This window comes from Humulus lupulus, chromosome 9 (genome assembly GCF_963169125.1).
Source record: "Humulus lupulus chromosome 9, drHumLupu1.1, whole genome shotgun sequence".
NCBI classification, from domain to species: domain Eukaryota; kingdom Viridiplantae; phylum Streptophyta; class Magnoliopsida; order Rosales; family Cannabaceae; genus Humulus; species Humulus lupulus.
The window spans coordinates 25,190,635-25,213,853 of NC_084801.1; the positions used below are offsets into that span (position 1 = coordinate 25,190,635).

At 40.3% G+C, this 23,219-nt stretch overlaps 1 protein-coding gene across 1 annotated transcript; it reads left to right on the top strand.

Annotated features, from left to right (window-relative positions):
- The first annotated feature begins 1,732 nt into the window (after positions 1–1,732).
- LOC133799533 (uncharacterized) lies at positions 1,733–22,524 on the top strand. Its single transcript, XM_062237541.1, has 5 exons — positions 1,733–1,741; positions 1,851–2,292; positions 21,369–21,803; positions 21,872–22,362; positions 22,504–22,524. The coding sequence occupies exons 1-5, from the start codon at positions 1,733–1,735 to the stop codon at positions 22,522–22,524; spliced, it is 1,398 nt and encodes a 465-aa protein (XP_062093525.1).
- Positions 22,525–23,219: the final 695 nt, after the last annotated feature.

Genomic DNA, 23,219 nt, shown 5'->3' on the forward strand with positions numbered 1-23,219 from the left:
TGAGTGCATGGCTGAACTTAGGCGTAAAATTTGGGTGGTGGAGAGCGAAATTGACTCGGTGTCGAGAGGAGACGGAGGACCTTCCCCCCCAGACCTTAGTGACCACGTAGCGAGCCTTAGGATGACCCTTTTTGAATTGTAATGGGAGTTAGAGTTTATGGAGGGACACCTTCCGCATGAGCCTTCCAACCCACCTTCGCCTGATGACCGTCAGGGGGCTGCTTATGCTTCTCCTCAGCCCCTAGTCTCAGTTTTTCCTAGCTTAGCACTTCCGCCGTCGCTCCCTCGATGGAAGACTCTTGATAGGAAGAAGAAATGGAGGGTCAAGTACTCTGTCTCTTCGTCACATTTTTCTTTTGATTTTGCAGATATGTCGAAGGCACGCGGACAGGTGTCTACTCACGAGCAGGACGACGCCCCTTTACTAGCGTCCGAGCTGGTGTCGCGCATGTCCGAAAACAAACTGATAAACATCGTGAATGATTATCGCGTCCCTCCAGATTATGCTCTATACGCCCCTTTGGAGGCGTGTCGGGCCGACCGTCCTAGGCTCGGCTTCGTGGCCCTCAGCGAGCAAATTCTAAAAGCGGGTGGCACCATTCCGCTGCACCCGTTCTTTGTTACAGTCCTCAACTACTTCGATCTTGCCCCACTTCAGCTGGCACCCGATGGCTGGCTGACTTTGAGCTGCCTTTTCATCGCATACATGAAACTGTTGAAGCGTGCCCCTATGGCCACCGAGGTACATTTCCTCTACAACCTCATGCCCCTCCACAATTCAAAAGGCTTTTACTACTTACAAAAAGCCAACATCGGGGTCTCTTTGATAGAGGGTTCAGTGTCTAACCCGGGTGCTTGGAAGCGGGACTTTTTCTTCGTGGAAGGCCCACTCTCTATCCGTGAGGAGTTCCGGACCACTCCTAGTAAGTACTCTGAGCATCACTTCCTCTTTTTTTTTTTTTTTTTTTTTTGCAACTTATGGTTTCGTGCCTTACGCTCACACCGACAATGGCTCGTATTGCGCAGAACGATTCGCCGAACCCTCCATCATCGGGTTGGAAGCGAAAGACATGAGACGGTTCCTCACCGCCAACCCTGCCAGGAAAGAGGCGGCGCGCCTTTTCACCGTAAAGAATCTGAACCGCTACAAGCTAACTCCCGTCTCTGACCCCAAGTTGCTGTGGACCATCTCTGGGTCCACGAAGATGAAGGAGACCTTGGCTGAGCCTTGCCCAGATGACGATGAGGATGAGGAGGGCTCGGATGAAGCCCCTCTTGACCGCGGGGGATTCCACCAGCTGCCTCCATCTCCTGGGGGTGCCCCCCATGTGCTCCCTATGATCCGGACATAGCCCCTCACTCACAAGACCATCAGGACATTCCGGGGTGTAGTGTTTACCCTGACCCTGAGGGCCATGACGCCTTCCCTCGGGCTCCTCTCGACCTTGGATCGTCGGGGGTTGATTACGTCGGCCTTACGGACCCCCCCCCCCTTGGTCTATCAGAGCCTCGGCCTTCCACTTCCACCGTGCCTCCTCCCGCATCGGCAAGCGGGTCGTCTGTCCCCATCCAGCCAGGTGTCCCTAGTACGGATGGGGAGCCCTGGGTGACTCGGATGGCAACGTCGTTCGGACAGCGATACATCCAGCTTGCCTCGGGCCTCCCTGTATCCGACTAGAGTGGCCTTAGGAACGTGGCTCAGACGGACCTTGGGGAGAATCTAAGGCGCTCCATGGCTTGGGTGAGTCCCTGCTCCTCGCGTTGGCCCTATTATGTATAGGTGTTTATGCATATATTCTTTTTTCCTTTTGTCACTTATTGCTGCTGTTGCTAACTTTTTTTGTGTGCAGACCTATATGTTGGCTATGCGGTTTGTTGACTCGTCTAACAACCTCTCCGCGTCTGCTGCTGAGAGGAACTGCCTCACAGCCCGAGTGCAGGAGCTTGAGGAAGAGCTTAATGGAACCAATGCTAAGTTGTCAGAGGTCCAGACCCAATTTTCCAACTTGTCATTGAAGAGGAAGGAAATAAGGGCCAAGACTAAGAGGTTAGAAGGCAAGGTCACCCGCTTGGAGCGTGAGCTCCAGGAAGCCAAGGCCACTGCGGACACATCTCAGCAGAGGGTTACCCAATTGGAGGCCGAAGTCGAGGCCCTCAGGGCCGAGCTTCAGTCGACGCAGGAGAGGAATGCTTCCTTGGAGACGGAGAGGGCCACCACCGAGTGCAGGTCCATAGATCGTGCCCTTTACAATGTGTGGAGGCAAGATCCTAATTTTGACTTCTCCTCTTTTGGTGAACAGGTCGTTGCTCGAGCAGCCTTGTGGAGTGCCCACCTTAGGAGGCCTTGAAGTAGTCTTGCTCTTTTCTTTTTTTTTACTTTGTAATATCATTATCACTGCTACTTTTCTTTTGGTAACTCTTGTACTATCTCAAGAACTCTTTTTTTTCTAATGTATAAATATATGTGTTGCTGTTTATTTCTTGTTCTGTTGCATTTAAGGCCCTTTTAAGCCTGTATGATGGGGTTTGGTTGGTTCCCCTCTTTTATTTACCAGGCTGGAGGTCCTTTGGAGCCCATGCGAGAGGGTTCACTGAGACCTCTTTTGGTGCCTCTTGATTACTTTTATAAGGATATTTTGACCCCTTGAGTCCTAGCTATCCTTTTATATATTTTTGCGCGCGCTTATTATTTGTTGCGAAAAGCGTCCTTCTCGTCATTATGCATAGTACTATTTTTACAAGGGTCTCTTTTGGGATCCTTTTTGGCTAGGCGGCTTGGCGGCCGCTCTAGACTTATTATTGCCGTTACCATATAATGGCTAGACTTATTATTGGCTAGATGACTTGGTGGCTGCTCTAGACTTATTATCATCGTTACCATATATTTTTTTTTGTAAGTCCCTAAGGCCTCCTTGATATTCACACGGGTAGCTAATCCTTGTGATCCCAGGAGATGCCTTGTAAGGACTCCGCTTAAGGCCCTGATATAGGGGGTCCCTCTGGGATCCCCGTTGAAGGGTCCTTTTTGGGGTCCTTCTGATGGAGGGTTGTTTTCAGGATCCTCTTGGTAGAGGGTCTCCCTTAGGAGTTAGGAAGGCAAGGGGTCCTTTTTAGGATCCTCCGTTAGAGGGTCCCTTTTTAGGAGTTAGGAGGGCAAGGGGTCCTTTTTAGGATCCTTCGTTATAGGGTCCCTTTTTAGGAGCTCTTTTGCTGGCTGCATGTTCTTGCCCCCTGTCCTACCCCCCAAGTGCTTGGTGAAATTTATTTCGGCAGGCACTTTGGCTGATGCTTGTGCAGCGAAGAAAGTAAACACGGGAAGTAGCAAACGGTTTCATTCATAGCACGCGGTTTACATCTAACTTTGTAAAAAAAAGGGGGGTTACATCTAACTAGGAGGCTACCTAGGGTAGCCTTTTTTATTCTTACTTAAGCTAAAATAACGAAGAACAAGCTAAACATAGGTTCTTTTGGCACTAAGAGCCGAAGTCTAGCTGGTAGCACTTCTCGAGAGGCTCCGTAACCTGTGGGTCCAATCTTGTGTAGATCTAACTTGTGTGGGTCGCTCCTTCATGCACAGCCATCGTCATTGGTATGGATGGTTTGGTGGCTGCGCGGAGGGACATGTTATAGCATTCCCTCGCTTCCTTCTACTCCCCTTTCACGCATGCTACTCCCCCAGGGGTAGGGAATTTCATGGCTAGGTGATACACAGAAGTTATCGCCTTCAATTCTCTCAGAGAGGGTCTCCCTAATACCGCATTGAAGGCTAAGGTGCAATCTACCATGACGAAGTTAGCCATTACGGTGGTTTGCCTAGGTTGCTCCCCCATGGTGAGGGTTAATTCGATTGTCCCCAGGGGTTGCATCGAATCTCCTGTAAACCCATACAAAGTCGTAGTGCAAGGCTTTAGGTGACGGAGGCTCAACCCCATCTTTTCCAGCGCCTGTCGATACAAGATGTCCACAGAGCTCCCGTTATCCACCATGACCCGATGTACCCTCATGTTAGCTAGCTGGGCGGTTAGCACCAGGGGGTCGTTATGAGGAAAGTGCACCCCCTACGCATCTTCTTCAGTGAAAGTTATTGAGTCATTCTCGCCCTTGAAGCTCTTCGGGGGGCGTTGCTCCAAACTTAAGACGCAATGTGGTGGACTTCGTCGAGCCTCCTTGGCATACCTGTCTCGCCCTTTTCTGGAATCGCCTCCGAATCCTGGTCCTCCAAAGATGGTCCTGACCTCTCCTTGCACTTCCGGGGCCACCTCACGTGCCCGCGGCGAGGACACTCCTCCTTCTGGCCTCTGGTTATCCTTGCGCACATACCTGCCCAAATGTCCCCTGCGGATGAGTTCCTCAATTTCTTCCTTCAAATGGATACACTCTACCATGGTGTGACCGGTATCCTTGTGGTACTAACAGTATCTACTAGGGTCCCTTTTGGACCGGTCCTTTCTCATTGGTGGGGGCCTTTTGAAAGGAACTCGATCTTCATTGGTGAGGTAAATGTGCTCCCTGGTATCTGTGAGGTCTGTGTAGTAAGTGTAAGCCACTTGCTTGTGATCATTCCCCTGTTTGGTTTTCCTCTGGTGGTCATCTCTTGATCCATCGTATGCCCTTTTCTTCTTTGCTACATTCGACCCGTCGTTAGTTGGGGGCTTTGCGTGGGGCTCCTCCTTCCCTGCCTTTAGGTTTGTGTGGCCATCCTCCACACGTATGTACTTCTGCGCTCTTTCGTAGAAGTCGTCTAAGTCGGTGACCTCCCTTTTCAGCATGTTGTCCCACAACTTGCTTCCTGGGAGCACCCCAGCTGTAATGGCCATTTTCAACTCTCGGTGAGTTAAGCTACCCACTTTCGCGGCCTCCATATTAAACTGGTGAATGTAGCTCTTCAGGCTCTCATTCTCTCCTTGCTTCACGGTGGCCAGGCTGGTACCTGGCATCGTGTAGTCCCGCACGGCATGGTGTTGTTGGAGGAACTCGTCAGAAAACTGCTGCCAGGATCTGATGGACCCCGACCTTAGTCTTTTGAACCATTTGTAGGCGGGTCCTTTCAGAGTAACAGCGAAGCAATGGCACCTGGCACCACTTCCAATTCCCCTCAGTTTCATCAGATCATTAAACGCATCCATGTGGTATTTTGGATCCGTGTTCCCTTCATAAGGGGTCATATTGGGCTCCTTAAAGTTGGCAGGGAGCCGGATCACCTGAATTTCTCTCACAAAGGGCGACTCATGGTCGAAGTCCTCCTCAAAGGCCTGGCCGCCTGATGCGGTGACGATCTTGCTCCGCAGGCTCCTCATCTCTGTGTCTAGGTCCTGCCTCCTCTTGCTGAGAGTGTCCCTCAAAGCGGACGAGCTAAGATCTGCCTTTCCCTTGCCCTCTCGAGGCGCCATAGGGGGCGTGGTCCCTTTGCATGCCCTCCTCTTATTGAGCTCCTCTCGCAAGTCTGAGGGTGCTCTTTTGGAGGTGACCTCGTCCTCATTGCGAGGGGCAGCGTTGGTCCTCGGCGCTGGTTTCTGGGCCTGCTCAGGCGGTTCAGGGTGATCACGTTGCTTCGTTCGGGGGGTGTTACTGGTTGAATGTCTGGTTCTCCCATCATCTACCGGTACATTGGTCTCCACCCCATCCTTGCCCTTCTCCTTCCTCTTAGGCAAGGTCACGCTCGACTTACCCTGCAACAGGCCGTTCAGGACCTCTTGCATGTTTTCCAAGGTGGTTTCCAACCTTTGGTTCTTACGGTGCAGCTCACGTATTTCCTCCTCAAAGAACCGAGACTTCGAACTTGAGCTCACGGAATGGACCCGGGGATGCTTATCATGCCTACGGGTTGAGGGGCCCGGGTCCTGCCGGCCGGAGTTCGGTGCCTGCGGTGGTTTTGCAGGAGGGAACTCATTAGCGTTTCCCGGTGGTTCTCTTGGAGGACTTTCTCCAGGTGGGGCGGCCGATGACGAGGCCACTCTATCACCTCCGTGAACCTCAGGGTCCTTCGGGGGCTCCACGTCTCTGGGTGGAGGAGCGTCCTTCATGGAGGCCTTCAGCTGGACTCCGTTCAGGTGAACCTCTACCTCCCATGGTTCCCTCAGTCGCTTTGAACGTCTTGGCATCTTCTTCTTGCCAGAAACAATGGTGGAACAGTAGCTTGAAACTAACGTTCCCACAGACGGCGCCAAACTGTTGACGGTGAGAACTCGTCAACTAAGTTGCGTTGGAAAAATTATCAAGTCAAGATCACTAATGGAAAAGCTGTAGAAACTTAAACAATAACTCAAGAACAATGATAGAACAATAATGGAGAATTCAGTCTTTCATTCACACTCAAGCTTTTGCTACAGTAAAATTTCTAAAATCCCCTCCTCAGGTGGTCTTAGAGTTCATTTTATAGTAGGCTCTAATGGCCTTAGATACATGGTGGCCCAAGAGACCAAGTGGTACATAAGTACTATGTTAAGGGAGTGGCTTCAGAGGTTGTGGTCGTACATCCTATACAGGAGCAGGTGTCAGGAGGATGTCTCCACTACTTGTCCGTACCCATGTCTAACGAGTGGTGGCAGGCATAGTGGCGCAGGTGGTTGTGGTGTCGACCCTGACCCTTGGCCGTAGACGTACGGGCCATAACTCTTATCCCAGCAGTCCCACTGGCACTGGTATCCGTACTCAGTACTAGGTCGTACAAGTACGTCCCATTCGACTCGTACTGGAGCCTCTAAGCATAGGGGTCTCAAGGTGTAATGAATGGGACCCTTGGTGTGTGTTATGGTCCTGGCGTGAGGTGGAGATCTTGGGTCCTTGGCACGAGATACCTGAAGCCTCCCGCGGTCACTCACGAGTCTGGTTGATGGGCGCGACGCCGAGAGGCATCAGCGAGGACACGGGCGCGACGCCGAGACGCTTCAGCGAGTCCACGGGTGCGACGCCGAGAGGCTCCAGCGAGGCCACGGGCGCGACGCCGAGACGCTTCAGCGAGGCCACGGGTGCGACGCCGTGGGCACTCCAGTGAAGCCATGCGGGCTTGGACGCGAGCCTATAGGCGATGGGGCGTGAGCCTATGTGCGCGAGATCACCTTGCGCGGCATGATCCTAGGCCTGCTAGGCCGTTGCGAGAAGGTGGCGGCTTGATTGCCTCGTGGCTCAAGTATGCACTTGGGCCTCCGAGGGACCTAAGCGCCTGTCCTAGTTCTTTTATGGGCGTGAAATATTGAGCATATTGAGCGTCCACAACTATCAAAGTTGATCGTGTCAATTTTTTATAGTTTCACAGAGTTATGTAATTTAGAGAAGAAAAGAGAATATGGCAGATTTATTTATTAAGATAAATTGGTGTCTAAATTAATAAATAAGTTTAAATAAAGGTTCAAATTAGAAATAATTAATTTGATAAAGGATTTAAATAATTATTTAATTAATTAAATCAATAGAAAATAATACAAGCATGGATTTTAAGTCCAATGAGCTTATAATTAAATGAGAAATTTCACGGGCCTAAAGCCCATGAGAATTTCGACCTAGGGCTGATAATTGGCTATTATTTTATTTATTTTTAATTAAATAAATGACCTAATTGATTCTATAAAAGGAATGCTACCTAATTGAGTCTATAAAAGGAATGCTAAGTGAGAGTTGAAAAAGATGACAGACACACTTGTTTCTGAGAAGAACAGAAGATCTAGTAGGTTTTAGATTCTCTCTACAGTATAAGTCCTTTTCTAAGCCTCAATATTATTTTCTCTTCTTCTCTCTGTATCTATCTCATGTATTTAGTATTGCCCACCCTAGTCTAGGAGATTCTAATGATACTTTGGAAGGTTGTGAAGAAAATTGAAGAACGGTTCAGTTTCTTGGTAATACTTTGCGACTGAAAGGATACAAGGGTTAGAGAAACTGAATGAATGATTCATTCATTCTGCTGCGTATAATGTAAGTGTTCTTGTCATTATTTTTGTTTGAATTCAATTTTAGAAACATGTTCTAGGTTTTCTTATATTAATTTTTTTAATATAAGATCTACATGAAAATAAATAAGATCCTGTATAAGTTTTCCCAACATAAGGTTCATCATACAACTAGTGCGAACTTAGACAAAACTACACTTAACAGTTGGTTGCACACTATCGACCAGGCTGGTCGATGCCCACTCGACCAAGGCTGGTCTACTGTTCTAGAAGAAGTGCTCATAATCCATTAGTACAGAGATTTTTTTTTAGATATTTCCTATTTCAAATGTAAAATGTCTTATTTATGTATTATTTTATTATAACTTGTTGCGCGAGTCATGGGAGGCCCACGACCCAATCTGTAAATTCCTAAGTCTATAAATAAATAGCTTAGTGAATCATTCTTTTCAACGCACTGAATATTCTAGACATAAAGCTATCGTTTATATACTTTTATACACTGATTCTTGTATTCTCTCAAGCATATATGAAAGTTAGTTGATTCTAGCTCATCTGATCATTGAGTTTGAAACTTTCTACAGTAATAAAAGTATTAGTCGATGTAGGTTGTTACCATCACTTGAGGCCGAACCACTTTAAACTTTTTGTGTCATTTTTATTACTTTAGTTCTGTTTATCCTAAAAACGGATGCTGATGATGTGGCAGGGATTTCTCACACGTGGTTGACATGTGGCAAAAGTGTTGCTCAGCTATCGACCAGAAGCACATCACTTCGTCAGGCTTAATTATAAGATACGACCAGTCTGGTCATATAGTTTGTTTTATTTACTTCTAAAATTGTAATCTTATAATAATTGCATTGAATATTTCCTCATTATGACCTTGATACGCAGTTATTAAGGAAAGATATGGCCCGTTGGCCCATGTAACCCTCCTTGAGCCTATAAATATAAATGAGATAGCTCAAGGAAGGGACTTTTGATCGCTGAATCTTTTTGCTAAGATAGAGAGAGAGAGAGAGAGAGAGCTATAGTGCAATTATTCACCGTTTCATTGTATTTCTTCCAAGGTTTGTGAAACTCAAGAACCCTAGTTCTTTGATCACTGCTTTGAGATTCAATCTTAATAATAGCACTAAGTGGACGTAGGTCATTACCATCCTTTGGGGCCGAACCACTATAATTCCTTGGTGTTTTCTTCTTTTCCATTGGATTATCTTTCTTAATTGTCGTTTTATCTTCTGTCGTACATTTGACTCCGTGTTGCTGGCCAAATCAAGGGTCAACAAGTTCAAGTCTCATTTTCATATCATTTATTCAACTCGCTGTTGTTGACCAAATATGAGGTTAACACATGTAATGGAGGGCGTTTTGGTCATATTGATAAATTTTTGCTGATCAAATTTGAGTCTAGGGTGTCAAATATGTAAAATTTCAAATTACAGAGTACTAGATGGGCATTATTGAAAACATAGGGTACCAAGTCCGTATTTCGATAAAACACAATGTATCAAATGAGTATTACCCTTAAATAATACATTTTATTTTTATACATAAAAGGCATTTGACTTCTCGTTTATAAAAATTAAAATTATATTAAATTGAATTGATAAATTATTATTGAAGATCCTTCAGAAGATGCTTTTCTCTCTTTGAATTATTATTATAGACTATTATATATTTGTAGAACCTTTTAAAACTTATTGTGAGGACCATCCCAAGGATCTTAGGGGCCTTGGGAAAAAAACTAAAATAGGGCCTTTTTGAAAGAAAATTTTGGGTATTTTTCTAAAGAAATTATTGGGCTAAATTTTGGGGCCAGGCCCATTCGCACCACTCTCTCGCCGACCCTTCTTATTGTTATGTTTGGTACAAATTAATGTTGAGGAAATTACACTTTATATGGGATTTTTAATAGAGTGTGCAAAAATGTGGCTTTTTTTCAAAAAAAGTTAATCTAAGGTTTTTTTTAAGAATTTTCACTTTTATGGGTTTATTTTCCCATATTTTTGTATAAAAGTTGGTTTATGCCATAACTTTACTCTTAATCAAATTTGGAAGGGTATGTTTGTAATTTGATTATTATTTTTTTAGGTTATTTGTTTTTTATATTGTTTTTATATTACTAATTTTATATTAAATTTTTCTTTGGTTGTTTTACAAATTTTTTTTGTAATATGAATTGTTTTTTAAATTATTATTTATTTATTATAAACATTTTTTTTAAGATTGTACGTTTTTTTTTTCAAATTCTGGGTAGGGTAACCAGTTACTTGATTGATCTTAAAAAAAATCATAGAGCTAGGTTAAATAACATGCACCAAGAGGGGTAACCAGTTATCCTAAGATGAGTAATTTTCTGCCATAAGATGGGTAACCAGTTACCTAAGAGGAGTGACAAGTTACTCATATTAAATATGAAAAGAAACATCAAATATGAAGGAAAAAAATGGAAGAACACTTCATTAAAAAAGGAAGAAGAAGTAACTATGATTTTAGTAACATAAGTAACTAGTTACCATAAAGAAACCATAAATATACACACACCAGAACGTGAAAGTAACCAGTTACCCTCATAAATATACACACAAAGAATGTCAAGGTAACCAGTTACGCATTCACGTTTTCATATTTTTATTAGTTTTCTTTCCAAATTTTGGTATTCCTATAAGTGTTACAGTAATTGATTTGAATATTTTTTTACATATAGTGGAAAAAACTATAAAAAAAATTACAATAATAAAATATAATAAATAAAAAATAGTAGAATAATTATATAATGTTAAAATATATGTGTGAAAAAAAAAGAAATAGAATGAGAAAAGAATAAGTACAAAAATGAAAAAAAAAATATGAAAAAAAAAACAAAAGAAATGATGAATGAAAAAAAATAGATGAATAAATAAGAATGAAAAGAAGAAGAAGAAAAATAATGGAAAAATGAAAAGAAAAAAAATATGAATGAAAAAATTGGTAGAAAAAAATGAAAAAAAAATGGAAGAAGAAAAAAAATGAAAAAAAACTCATATGTGTGAAAAAAGAAAAAAAAAATAGAAGGAGAAAATAATAAATACAAAAATGAAGAAAAAATAGAATGAAAAAGAAAACAATACAAATGAAAGAAAAAAAATAGATAAATGAATAAAAATGAAAAAAAGAAGAAGAAGAATGAAAAAATGGAAAGAAAAAAATTGGTAGAAAAAAAAAAAGAAAAAGAAAAAAATGGAAGAAATAACAAGGAAAAAAATATAATAAAAAAATGATGGAATAAAATAAAAAAAATAAAAATAAAATTACCATCAAAATCAAAGCAAACATAACTATGATAAAAAAAATTTGATATTTTCATATATTAAGTTAGCTACTAATTGTGTTTCCATACTTTAACTTTTTCTTTAATAAATTTTCCATACAAATTAAGAAAAGTATAACTCCCATATTTTTGCACATTTATAGTATAAAAGCCATATTTTTGAAAAATTCCCATTAATGTTGGTAAGAATTTTGAAATATTCGTTTTATTTTATGATATTTTAACTGATATATATTTATAAGACTTTAGTATTATTATGTTTATGTTTTGATAATTTGATTTGGGAAATTTAGTTTATATATAAAAGTTACTGTAACGCCCCAACTCCAGGGACCGCTACAGTGCGCATTGCAAACAGTGCTAAACTCGCTAATCGAGTCATTTGGCCATAAATGTGTAACTAAGTATGATTAGCGGTTTAAGGATTAAAAATTTTGGTTAAGATATAACGTTTCACTATAACGTTTACTATATACATTGGGATCCCAAAAATATAATTTCAGAGTCTATTACAAGAAAATATTTACAACAGGCCGTTCTAAGCGGCAAAACAGGGTTTAACCCTAGTTCCTCTTTCAAACCTCGCCCAAGTATTGGTCGAGCAGCCGCATATGTACACGTCATCACCTAAGCTCTCCAACTCAATAATGGTCCAACTTTCTTTTGCATTTACCTGCACCACAAAGCACCTGTGAGCCGAAGCCCAGCAAGAAAACTCATATGCTCATAAACAGTCGTATCATGATATCAAAACATATCTGGCATGCCTAGCAAACATAGCTTTATTCCAACATGCAAATGAGTTCAAACAATGTGGGGGTATCCAGGATAAGAAATCCTGCCCTTCTGATTGGAGGACTATCAAGTCAATCCTAATCAGATGAGTGTCGCAACACTTGAGGTTCTGGTAAACCATGTTGAGTGACTGCCAAACAAGTCACTAGGGGCTCAGATAAGAAATTATGCCCTTCTGATTGGATGACCATCAAGTCAATCCTAATCAGATGAGTGTCTCAACACTTGAGGTTCTGGTAAACCATGCTGAGTGACCAACAAGCAAGTCACTAGGGCCTCAGTGCCCAAAGCCATGCATATGATGATCAAAATGATCATACAGAGCTCATAGCTCTGATCAGATGAGTGAATATCACTTTGAGGTTCTGTTAAACCATACTGAGTGACCGACAAACAAGTCACTAGGGGCCTAGTGCCCATAGCCGTGTAACGACACCGTTACCTAGGCTTTCCTGCAATGGCTCTTATCAAATGAGTGACTGACAAGCATGTCACTGAGGGTCGGTGCCCATAGCCATGTGACCTAACAGTCACGGGGCTCGCTAGCCCTGGCTCTAAATGACTAGCCTTTGGCTAGATAAGCGCTTGTTTATATTCATCGAACTTGAGGTCGGTCCTGCATTAATGCTCTTTGAGTCATTCAATGCAGAAGGTCGATTTGATCTAATCGACATGGCTTGCGTGGAACACGCTAAGGCCGTCCTGACTAGTGAGTCAACGCAATGTGACCAGTGCCCAGTACCACTGCCGAACCTGAATAATAAGTCACAGCTTCACAGTGGATACAAACACCTTTTCCAATTCTGACTAGTTAGCCAGAGCCATGCACAAGTAAGCAATGTTATCAATAGGTACCAATATGTATCATATGTCACACATCCAAAGATGAGGCATTCATCATGCTTACTTAACAATTGCTAGGATAATAATGATCATGCACAAACACAGAGACTCAAGCTCTGACCAATCCCATATTCATCATTCATGGCATGCCATAATCACATGTTTCTCGTGCATCACATTTAACCATCCAGCATGCCTCAACAATAATCATATGCAAATGGGCAAAGTTGCCAAGCATTCATTATGCTATCAATGTTTACATTTAAATATCCAACATGCATCATAAATAGCCATGCATGTCACACATGGGGTGCAGTTTTCTTACCTTAGGTCCAAGCACAGGTTACTAACAAATGAGCCACAAGCACGATCCTGATTCCAAGCCTCTAGTGATAACCTAGTCACAACCACAAATGGTGACCCAATGAGTTCAAGTTCTAAAACCAATCCTTGAACTAAAACTTAGCCTCCAAGACATCAATCCTCACTAATCCGGGTAGTGTGAATGATCCCGAGGCATAAAACCATGTTCCCGGGGTCAAAACACCCAAACGAGCTCAAAAGCCTGCCTGAGCCGCGGCCCCCAGCACAACCAGAGGCAAGCGCCACGGCGCCCAACACCAAGGGCCGCGGCGCCCAGCAAGAACAGATCAGGCACCTGCTTCATCGAGCAAGGGTCGCAGCCCAACTTCGGGGCAGCCATCTTTCTTCGTTTTTAACCTTTTAAAACCTCCCAAAAACATGTCTAAACATTCCCAATCATCAAATCAAAGTTCCCAAACTCCCCAGTGGTCCAAAACCACCAAAACCTGAGGCTCAAACGAACTAAAAACTCAACGATTCACAAAGTCCAATTTAAGCTTAAAAACTTTTTAAAACTTAAACTTGAATTACCTCCGATTGAGTTGTTTCCAACTAAATCCTCCGGCTAATAGGCTTCTAATTCTCCTTAGGATTTCTATGCCTCGATCCTCGCTTGATTCCGAGTCCTAGAACTCAAGTTATCTTTGAAAACGCGATCGGGAAACGAAAATGGAACTTTTAGGGAAAAAGAACGTACATAACGTTCTTTTTATTTTCTTAAAAGGTTACTTCAAGCTTAAGTAGCTTCCAATAAAACCTAATGCTCGGGGTCCCGAAAACACCCCCGGGGACATTATAGTCAAAACTTCCAGAATTTCCCCCTGGTCTTACTAACTCTCAATTTATCACCAAATATTAATTCCCATTACCCGATAACCCGGTAATGCTCTAAATACCCCTTGACTTACTCCAAGTCAAGCTTAAATCCCATTGTGACTTTCCCACTAGCTTACCTCCTAGGATCGTCTTGTGCTGGGTAACACTGGCATTACCAAATAATAACAAAGCACCACGCCTATTTCACATATATGCCAAAAATGTCCGAAATGACCAAAATATGAAAATCACTCAATTAATCACAAATGGGTTCACATGCATATTTAATACACCTAAACATGCATATTATCATTAAATAGCATAATAAATTAATTATGGCCCTCCCAGCCTCCTAATCAAGGTCATCAACCTTATTAGGAAATTTGGGGCATTACAGTTACTATGATTTTAGATGAATATATCATAACTAATTTAAAATTATAAATAAAAAATTAAATTTAGATTTTTCCGAAAAGGTCTCATTTTTATATATAGTAGATTATTCGAAATTATATTACATATTATAAAATCTACAGTATAAACACAATACCTAGTTCAGATGTCCATCAACAATCTTTCATAGAAAAAGAAAAAGAAGAATTATTTCAGTTTTGTTTGATCAAATTTCAAAAAAAATAAAAAGTACATTTTTATATTAAATATTGGGTTGACATGAAAATAACATGTTTATTAATTGTGCTAAACGGGTTGACATGTGATGACTCGTTTTTTCGTTAACTCATCTAACATTCAAAGAATAATATTGAGAAGATTTGTGAGAGCTAAATAAAGCATATGAGATGCTTTTAGTGCCTAGAAATAATGAATAGAGAGATAATTTTATAGTGGTTCAGACCCAAAAAAAATGACATACATCTACTTAGTCACTATTATTCATCTTAACAACCACGGATTACATTTGTATTTAATCTTTAGTTAGCTCCATTGAAGATGGAGAACTCTCTCTGCACAAAGTTGCCGCCCTTTTCTCTATCTCATCTCGCATCCCCCCTTATCTTGGTTCTTACTCATCTTATTTATATTAAGGAGTTAGAGTTACGTTTGAGTGTGGACTTGTGTTATTGGGCTTAGCCTAATAATTAGACAAAGTTACCAACGAATGAGCCTTAGGCATGATCTGGGCCGATGTGTAGTGACACTCCAAAAATTGATATAACAATATGAAAATAACATTAAAATTAAATATATCTTCCAACCAATTTATTTCATATCATTTTTAAGTTTTATCATTATATCACATTGAAAATTGTCAGTCCTAATTCAAACCAATATTCTAAAAGAGTTCAAAATTTTTAAATAGGGTATGATTCTCCTAAAAAATTCACTAAATCCGTATCAAATGATACAAACTTAAAATTCTAAGAAAAGATCACTTCAAATCCCTACCTAAGTACTTCAACAAGTTTGAAGCCTTACATGCATTAAATGACTCATAACAAAATGGCATAAAGTTAGAAGGTCTCTCTGGTGTAGATGTGTCTTGTGTGCTTTTAGTGGAGACATATGGGACCGTCTTACTGAATGGGATACTGCTTTTCTTTTTCTTCTTGCTTCATGGATGATATGTATAACATGTTTTGTCGATGCAATAAAATCAAAGCTTACACTTAATTCATACCTGTTTTTTAGATGAAATATCAGTTTCATCTTTTATTATTATTATTATTATTAATTGAAATCTGAATACAATTTTTCACATTTGATAACCATTTTCTTGACTATTATTACCACTATTGGCCACGCATGGATTATATAGTCAAAAGTAAGAAAAAAAATTGCACCAGAAAAAAATAAAAAGAAGAAAAGAAAAAAATCCAAAAAGAACTAAAAGAAGAAAAAAGAGATGAAGATCTCTTGTGGTGGCGGTGGCGCTCGATCTTCAAGCAATAATATTATGATTAAATTGGGAAATTTTTCATTATCTTGATCAAATGCACTACATGAAAAAATCCTCCTATCACAACACACACTGTGGATGCCAAACTTATCCGCGTGCTTGTGAGAAAGAATATACATGTAAAGAGAGTGGGGATCTTTTAATTTAATTATATATGGTATATTTTTGACAAAGTTAATTATATTAAGTACCCATTAACCTATTATTCTTGGCTTTTTTTAATATAGATTAAATGTGTGGTTTTTTGCAATAGTGAAAAATATGTGTCTTGATAAGAATTTGCACAACCAACTAGGCTTGGAAGAAAAAACGTTATACACACTTGTCGTTTGTTGAGACAAGTGTAGTGTCGCGTGATGTGTGAATTATGATCCTTTTATAACGCGCATTGGTAATGGTTGGGCAGTATGCATGTTGGGTATCCATCACTGCCTATATCCCAAAAGTGCTTACAAAATCATATGATGTTTTATGGATAACGAGTGATTATTATTATTATTTATGGAAATTTGGAAGAAAAAAAATTGATTAGATTATGTATCTGCAGAGCCAAAATCGTTCTTTAATGAGACAGAAAATTAGATTGAGAAATTATAGTAAATCACCCAAAATAATGGCACTAAGAAGCTAATATCTTTATTTTAAATGTTTTTAGAGAAATGATTATTTTTTATTGTTAATTGTCTAAATTGCTATTTTTTATAAAGTGTATAACTTTAATATAGTGATATACGTATGCTGGTTTTGTTTAATTAGTTTTTTATTTTAAAATTATATTAATTTTTTAAGTTTTTATGGGTTGTTAGTATATTATTTTCTAACTAGTGTATATGGTTTTTGTGGTGTGGTATATCATTTTTTTTTATGATATTTAGTTTCTATTTTATTATACATAATTGTAGTATATAATTTTGTATCATTGTATATATATTTTAATACTAGTATATAATTTTGTTAGCATAGTATATACATTTTTTTAGTAATAATTTTGTAAGTTTTGTTGGTATATTATTTTTCAACTTAATATATGTATTTTGTGGTATAGTACATCATTCAACAACCCATAAAAAATGAAAAAAAAAATTAAAATAATTTTAAAATAAAAACTAATTAAACAAAATTAATATACATAATATTAAAATATTTAGAATAAAATAATAATTTGCTAAAGAACATATTTAATAATATGTAATATTAAAGGGGTGGTTAGGTTATTTTCTACCAAATTAAAAACATAAACATTTACTTGCTTTCATAACTCATTAAAAATTATTTTGCACTAACCCCCACTTAGAAACTTGTAATTATCTTTAAGGGATTCTTATAATAAGTTTTCTACGGCCACTTGCAACATATAAAAGTGTTTATATACAAAAGGACTATTAGGACAAACATTTAGGAGGGACTCTCAGGAAACTTGTAGATATTATCGGGCTGACATGATAATGAGTATTGCTATTGGGCACAACTCTTATGAATATTAATTACCTGATATTAAATTTCACTTACGTAAGGTGATGTTGTTCATCATTTGTGTTATTTATCATTACTCTCAATACATGTTACTTTTCAGTTTAAAATATGTGGGTATGATTTAATTTCTAGCCGATAGAGATATGTTGCTAGCATCAAATGAGGCTTTTAAAAACATCAAAATACTATGATTATAAGACTTTGTTTGGTAAGAAGGGTGGAAAAAGCAAAAAATAGATTAAATATGAGGTATGAGAATTGAATAAGTGAAAATGGATTTCATATTTGCTTAAAGATGTTTTTTAAGGAAAAATATAATATTTGAATAAACACAATATATGATAAATACAATATATATATTATAATTATAAATAAAACAATAGAAATAATAATTATAATTAATCTAGATAATAATTATAATGAACAATAATAACAATAAAATAAAAACCAATGCTTGTGTAGCACATAGTTCTTAAAATATATTCGCCGCCTCCAAGAGGTTTCGACGTCTGTCTCCCAGAATAAAAAGAGAATGGCAAATAACTCAATTACTTTGCCGAACCAAATATGTCTGAACTCTACCACACTAAGAATATAAATTTTTTTAACTAAAAACATAATATAAATATAATTAATATATTTAGGGATATTTGCGGCATAAGTACCCAAAGTTTTGAGTTTGTACGTAGCATAGACCCAATCTTTTTTTTCATGGGGAAAGTACCCAATGTTAGTAAAATAGTTATTCCATTAATCTTCGTCCGTTACACTCTGTTAGGTGCTAACTGGACCAACACGTGTCACTTCGTGATTGGTCCAACTTAAAATGATTTTTTAAAATTGATTTTAACATGTTTTAAAATAGAAATTAATTAAAAAATATATTTTAAAATGAAAAATGAAAAATTATCTAAATTAATTAAAAAAATTATTTATTTACAAACTTATATCTATCAAAAGTTATAAATTATATATTTGTTGACCAACGACACAGAGTCAAATGTACGACAGAAGATAAAACGATAATTAAGAATATAATCCAATGGAAAAAAAGAAAACACCAAGGATTTATAGTGGTTCGGCCCCAAAGAATGGTATTGACCTACGTCCACTTAGTGCTATTATTGATATTGAATCTCAAAGTCGTGATCAAAGAACTAGGGTTCTTGAGTTTAACAAACCTTAGAAGAAATACAATGAAACGATGGATAATTGCACTATAGCTCTCTTTCTCTCTCTATCTTAGCAAAAATATTCAGGCCAAAAGTTCCTTCCTTAAGCTATTTCATGTATATTTATAGGCTCAAGGAGGGTTACATGGGCCAACGGGTCGTATCTTTCCTTAATAACCGTGTATCAAAGTAATAATGAGGAAATATTCAATGCAATTATTATAAGATTACAACTTAGAAGGAAACAAATCAAATTATACGACCAGCCCGGTCGTATCTAAAAGTTAAGCCTGACGAAGTGATGTGCTTCTGGTCGATAGTCGAACAACACTTCTGCCACGTGTCAACCACGTGTGAGAAATCCCTACCACATCATCAGCAGCCGTTTTTTTGGGTAAATATTTGCCCCCAAGTTTATTTATTACGACCAGCAATAAGTAAACTTCAGAAACTGACCCTTCAAATACCCCACAAAATTTGTCAGAACCGCCCATGCTTTCTTGGAAAAAGTAATCAATCATGTTCAATCAAGTCTTTTCAGTTTCCCAATAACTTGTCTGACGTCTATTTCACTTCCCCATGCTTTGAAAAAGGTACTTCATGATTACTTCTTCTACTGTGTTGCAGCCGCTATAAGTAATACCCCAAATCCACATTTTTACTTTTTACTTTTCTCTTGCCATCTCCTCTCCAAGAACTTCGAAGAACTTCTGTCCTTAGAACCCAGAAATTCCCAGGAACTCACATCCGGACGCTCAACAACTTTCTTGTTCAGACCATGTGTTCAGACTCTGTTCTTCATCTAAGTAAGTTTCATGAACTTCTTAGACATTTGAGTTTCCATTCAAAACTGCTTCATAGTTATTTTTATCTCTGAACCTTTGCATGTTCTTGGCTGAAACTGTTATGGGGATTGTGTATATATCAATAGATGTTTGATAGGGTAGTAAAGCAATGTTTCGTAGGAGTTAGGAGCCAGTTTGGCAGTCGAGATTGTAGATTTAGGGCATAAAATCGAAGTAAAAATTCGATTTTTAGGCTAGTTGAAAAACTGGGTTTTTCCCACCCCTTCGGAGTCGAAAAAGCTTTTTTCCTGAAAAACTTTTTACTTCTGCTTTTCAAACTGCTCGTATAAAACTTAGTGTTTTTGCTAGAATGTTGTTGTTCGTATAAAAGCTTAACTTTTATACGCGAGCAACGTTATTCTAACTCTCAACATAGAATTTTAGGCTTTACGTTCTCACCTCCCCCTTTCTCTGTTCGCAGCTTTTCATGCAGGATTCGTGGGGAGGTGAAAGGCCTATCGACGATGACTTGCTTGCCCAATTACTTGAAGATGAGGAGCAACCATCGCTGTTGATACCAGAAATTCCTTTTTCTCGAACCCCACCCAATAGACCTCAGTCAAACCTTCCAGCCATGGGTAGAGTAAAATCCACTGCCCAGAAAAAGAAACCTTCCAACCCTTCAAATCAGCCTGCTCCTCAGGCTGGAATTCCCTCGACCAATTTTCGGGAAAGAAATATCCCTGACCCCAACATCCAAACTCGTGCTCAGCTTCGAAACGCCGTTCAACCAGATGTTGAATGGTACATCGCCCCTTCTAGCCGAGTAACGATCAGGATGATCGCTAATTAAAAAATATGGACTTCCTGGGGTGGCCCTAGTCCAACCCACCAAAGACCAACGGGCGAACTTGCCTGGAGGCGCTTTCAGCGCATGGTCGAGGTACCACATCGAGGCAGGAGCGATCCTGCCTCTTCATCCTTTTTTCCAGGAGGTGGCCAATTACTTCGAGGTCGCTCCTTTTCAAATAACTCCCAACGGATATATAATGCTTGTTGCACTCTATATCCTCTATAGCCATAAGAAATTGCCCATCCCCATGCCACATGAGGTCAACTACCTGTTCGACCTAAAATCTAACCCCAACCAGGAAAACACGGGGTTTTTCCACTTCTGTCACCAGGAAACAAGTCGCACTTTCCTGACTGACACCACTTATATCTCGAACGTGGGGAAGTACCATCTGGAGTACTTTCTGACCACTGACATGGTCGCGAACAACTTGGCCTTCACATAAGGAGGTAAAGTCTTTGTACCACTGGTCGTTTATCTTTCTTCAATTTTTTGTTGCGTTTCCCTTAGAAATTTAGTGCGTTTCAGGCCCATGGTTGCGACCAGAGCCTACACCAGACATGGAGATCCGATCAGCCCTCCTGGCCAGCATGACCGACATAGAGAAAAGTGTCAAACAGCTGGTCACAGAGGCCAATCTAAGACTGGTCGGCCTTTTGGCCCCTCACCAAGATGTGAGGGAGACAACACCGGGGAATGCCACTGGTGGAGAGGTTCCCGAGCAACACCCAGATGTGCCATAACCCCCTCCGAGGAGGGCAACTGGAGTGACAATCAAGGAACCCTCCAGAACCCCGCGGGCTGCTGCTCCCCCCGCCCCAACGAGAAAGGGAAAAAAGAAAGCCACCGAACCTCTCGAGCTCCTCGACGAATCTTCGGATGAGAACGGTACTGATCTCTCACTCTTAGATAGTTTGCCAATTCCCTGTCACTTATTTGACGAGGACAGCAACTTTAAGTGCACTCCCAATTTAGATTCAGACTTCTTCATGCCAGAGAGTGAGTGTAACACTAGTAGAGTATATAATGTAGCGACCAGTAATGATAGCTCGAGTATTTCACTTACAATTTTCTTTGTTTCTTTTCCTAACAGAACATACTCAGTCGTTTATACTATCTCACTATTCGTGTATTTGCTTTTCATATAGACATGGACTCCGAGAATGTATTCAACATATACAGTGCCCCCGAGGCTCCTGAAGCTCCCCTGAGCAAGAAGAAAATGAGCGAACGGCTTCCCGAGGAAAGCAATAAAGCACCTCCGGCCAAGAAAACCCATACTTCAGGCCCTCCGGTAGACGGACCTTCAACAAACGTAACACCACCTCCTTCTCCTCTCGAGCAGCAAACTCCTCCTGCTCCTGTCGGGTCGACACCTTCCCCATCTGCCCTAACCGACCATACTCAGCAGGCTGCTCCTGCTTCCACAGGCGGCGACTTATCGAGTCGCGCCTTAAGATCGGTCAAAGACAGGGTAGCCAAAATTTTGAAGCACGAACGCTGCCGAGAGGTGATGGTTGTGACGGAGATGATGGACGTCGACCAGATCTTAACCCGCGCATTAAATGATTTTTCCAGTGTAAGTTATCTTTTTCTGTGGAGACAGCCCTTTTATACTCTACAGATAGTATAACTTTTGCTTTGATCGCAGGCAATGTTGACCCTTACTGCCAGCGGCTCCGCTCGGGTGCTATCACCAAGCAGTCTAAGGCTTTGGAGCAACGACATGTTGAAGAACTCAAGGCTGTCGAAGCGCAATACGCTGAACAGCTTGAGGTATTGCTTGAGGAGAAGAACAAACTGGTTGAGGAGTTAAGGGAGAAGCAAACTGCTTTGGATAAGGCCGTGGAGCAAAGGGACAACTTCAAGGAGTCTAACCGCATCAACTACCATGCAGCTAAAAAGCTCGAGGAGGACTTGACCGCGAGCAGACAGGAGACCGCAACATTGGAGCGCCAAATCGAGAAGCTTGAAGAAACAAACGCCGACAAACTTGCCTGGAGCAAGAACGCCGCGGTTAAGTGTTTCTATGACTTCTGGACACACAACCAAGAGGCTGATTTCAGCTATCTTCCCGAGCGCGCAAGGCATGCTGAGATAGCCTGCTGCGTTGCTCAATTGGCGGAAGAAAAGAGAGCAAGGGTACCTGCCTCGCCCGAAATCTCCTTGGCCACTGGCATGGACGGGGCGGACAATGAAGCTACAACTGTCGTCGATTAAGGTACCCCTCAAGATCCTCCAGCCTCATAGTCTAATATTTTTCTTTCTCTTTAATCTTTCAAGTACACGGCCTACGGGTCGTGATGTAAAGACACTTATTTTCTAGTTGAATATTTATTGCTGCACGGGCAGCTTTTACTTTTAATTGAACAATTACATCCGAGCAGCGACTGCTCGCGGTGTAAAAGGAACCATTTTGATATTATAATATATTTACATCTTATTATAACATCTGTTCGCATGACCGAACTTAGCACAGTACTTTGGTTTGATTTAACAAAATACAAAATTTTGAAAAATACTCTAAGTACCCTAGCATGCTTTCACTTATTTTGCTCATGTGTTTACATACCTTTCGATATGCTTTGCTTACTAGTTACCTTATGTGCCCCCAAGTGATCGAGGAGCTTTAGGTCCTTGGTCACTTGCCTTGACCAAAACCTGTTCGAACAATACTTCTCGGAGCAAAATAATTAAAATTGTAATACAGCAAAACAACACACGTAATGAGCAAATACTTGTATAAAATACAATAATTGGCAAGAATGACTGGCTGCGCACAGTCCCTTATATTTCTCGTAATAAATGGACAAAACGTGTCTGTACGAGTGATCAAAAAGATCTTACACTTATAAGCGATTAGTAACATAAAATGACCAACCCTTTTTCATAACTTGTAAAAAGTAAAATTAATTCAAGCCAATCCTTTAAGAAGGATTGTTCATTGATAGTACTTGTGCAGGTGTTCTCCATTCCAATAGCGAGGAATGAGATCTCCA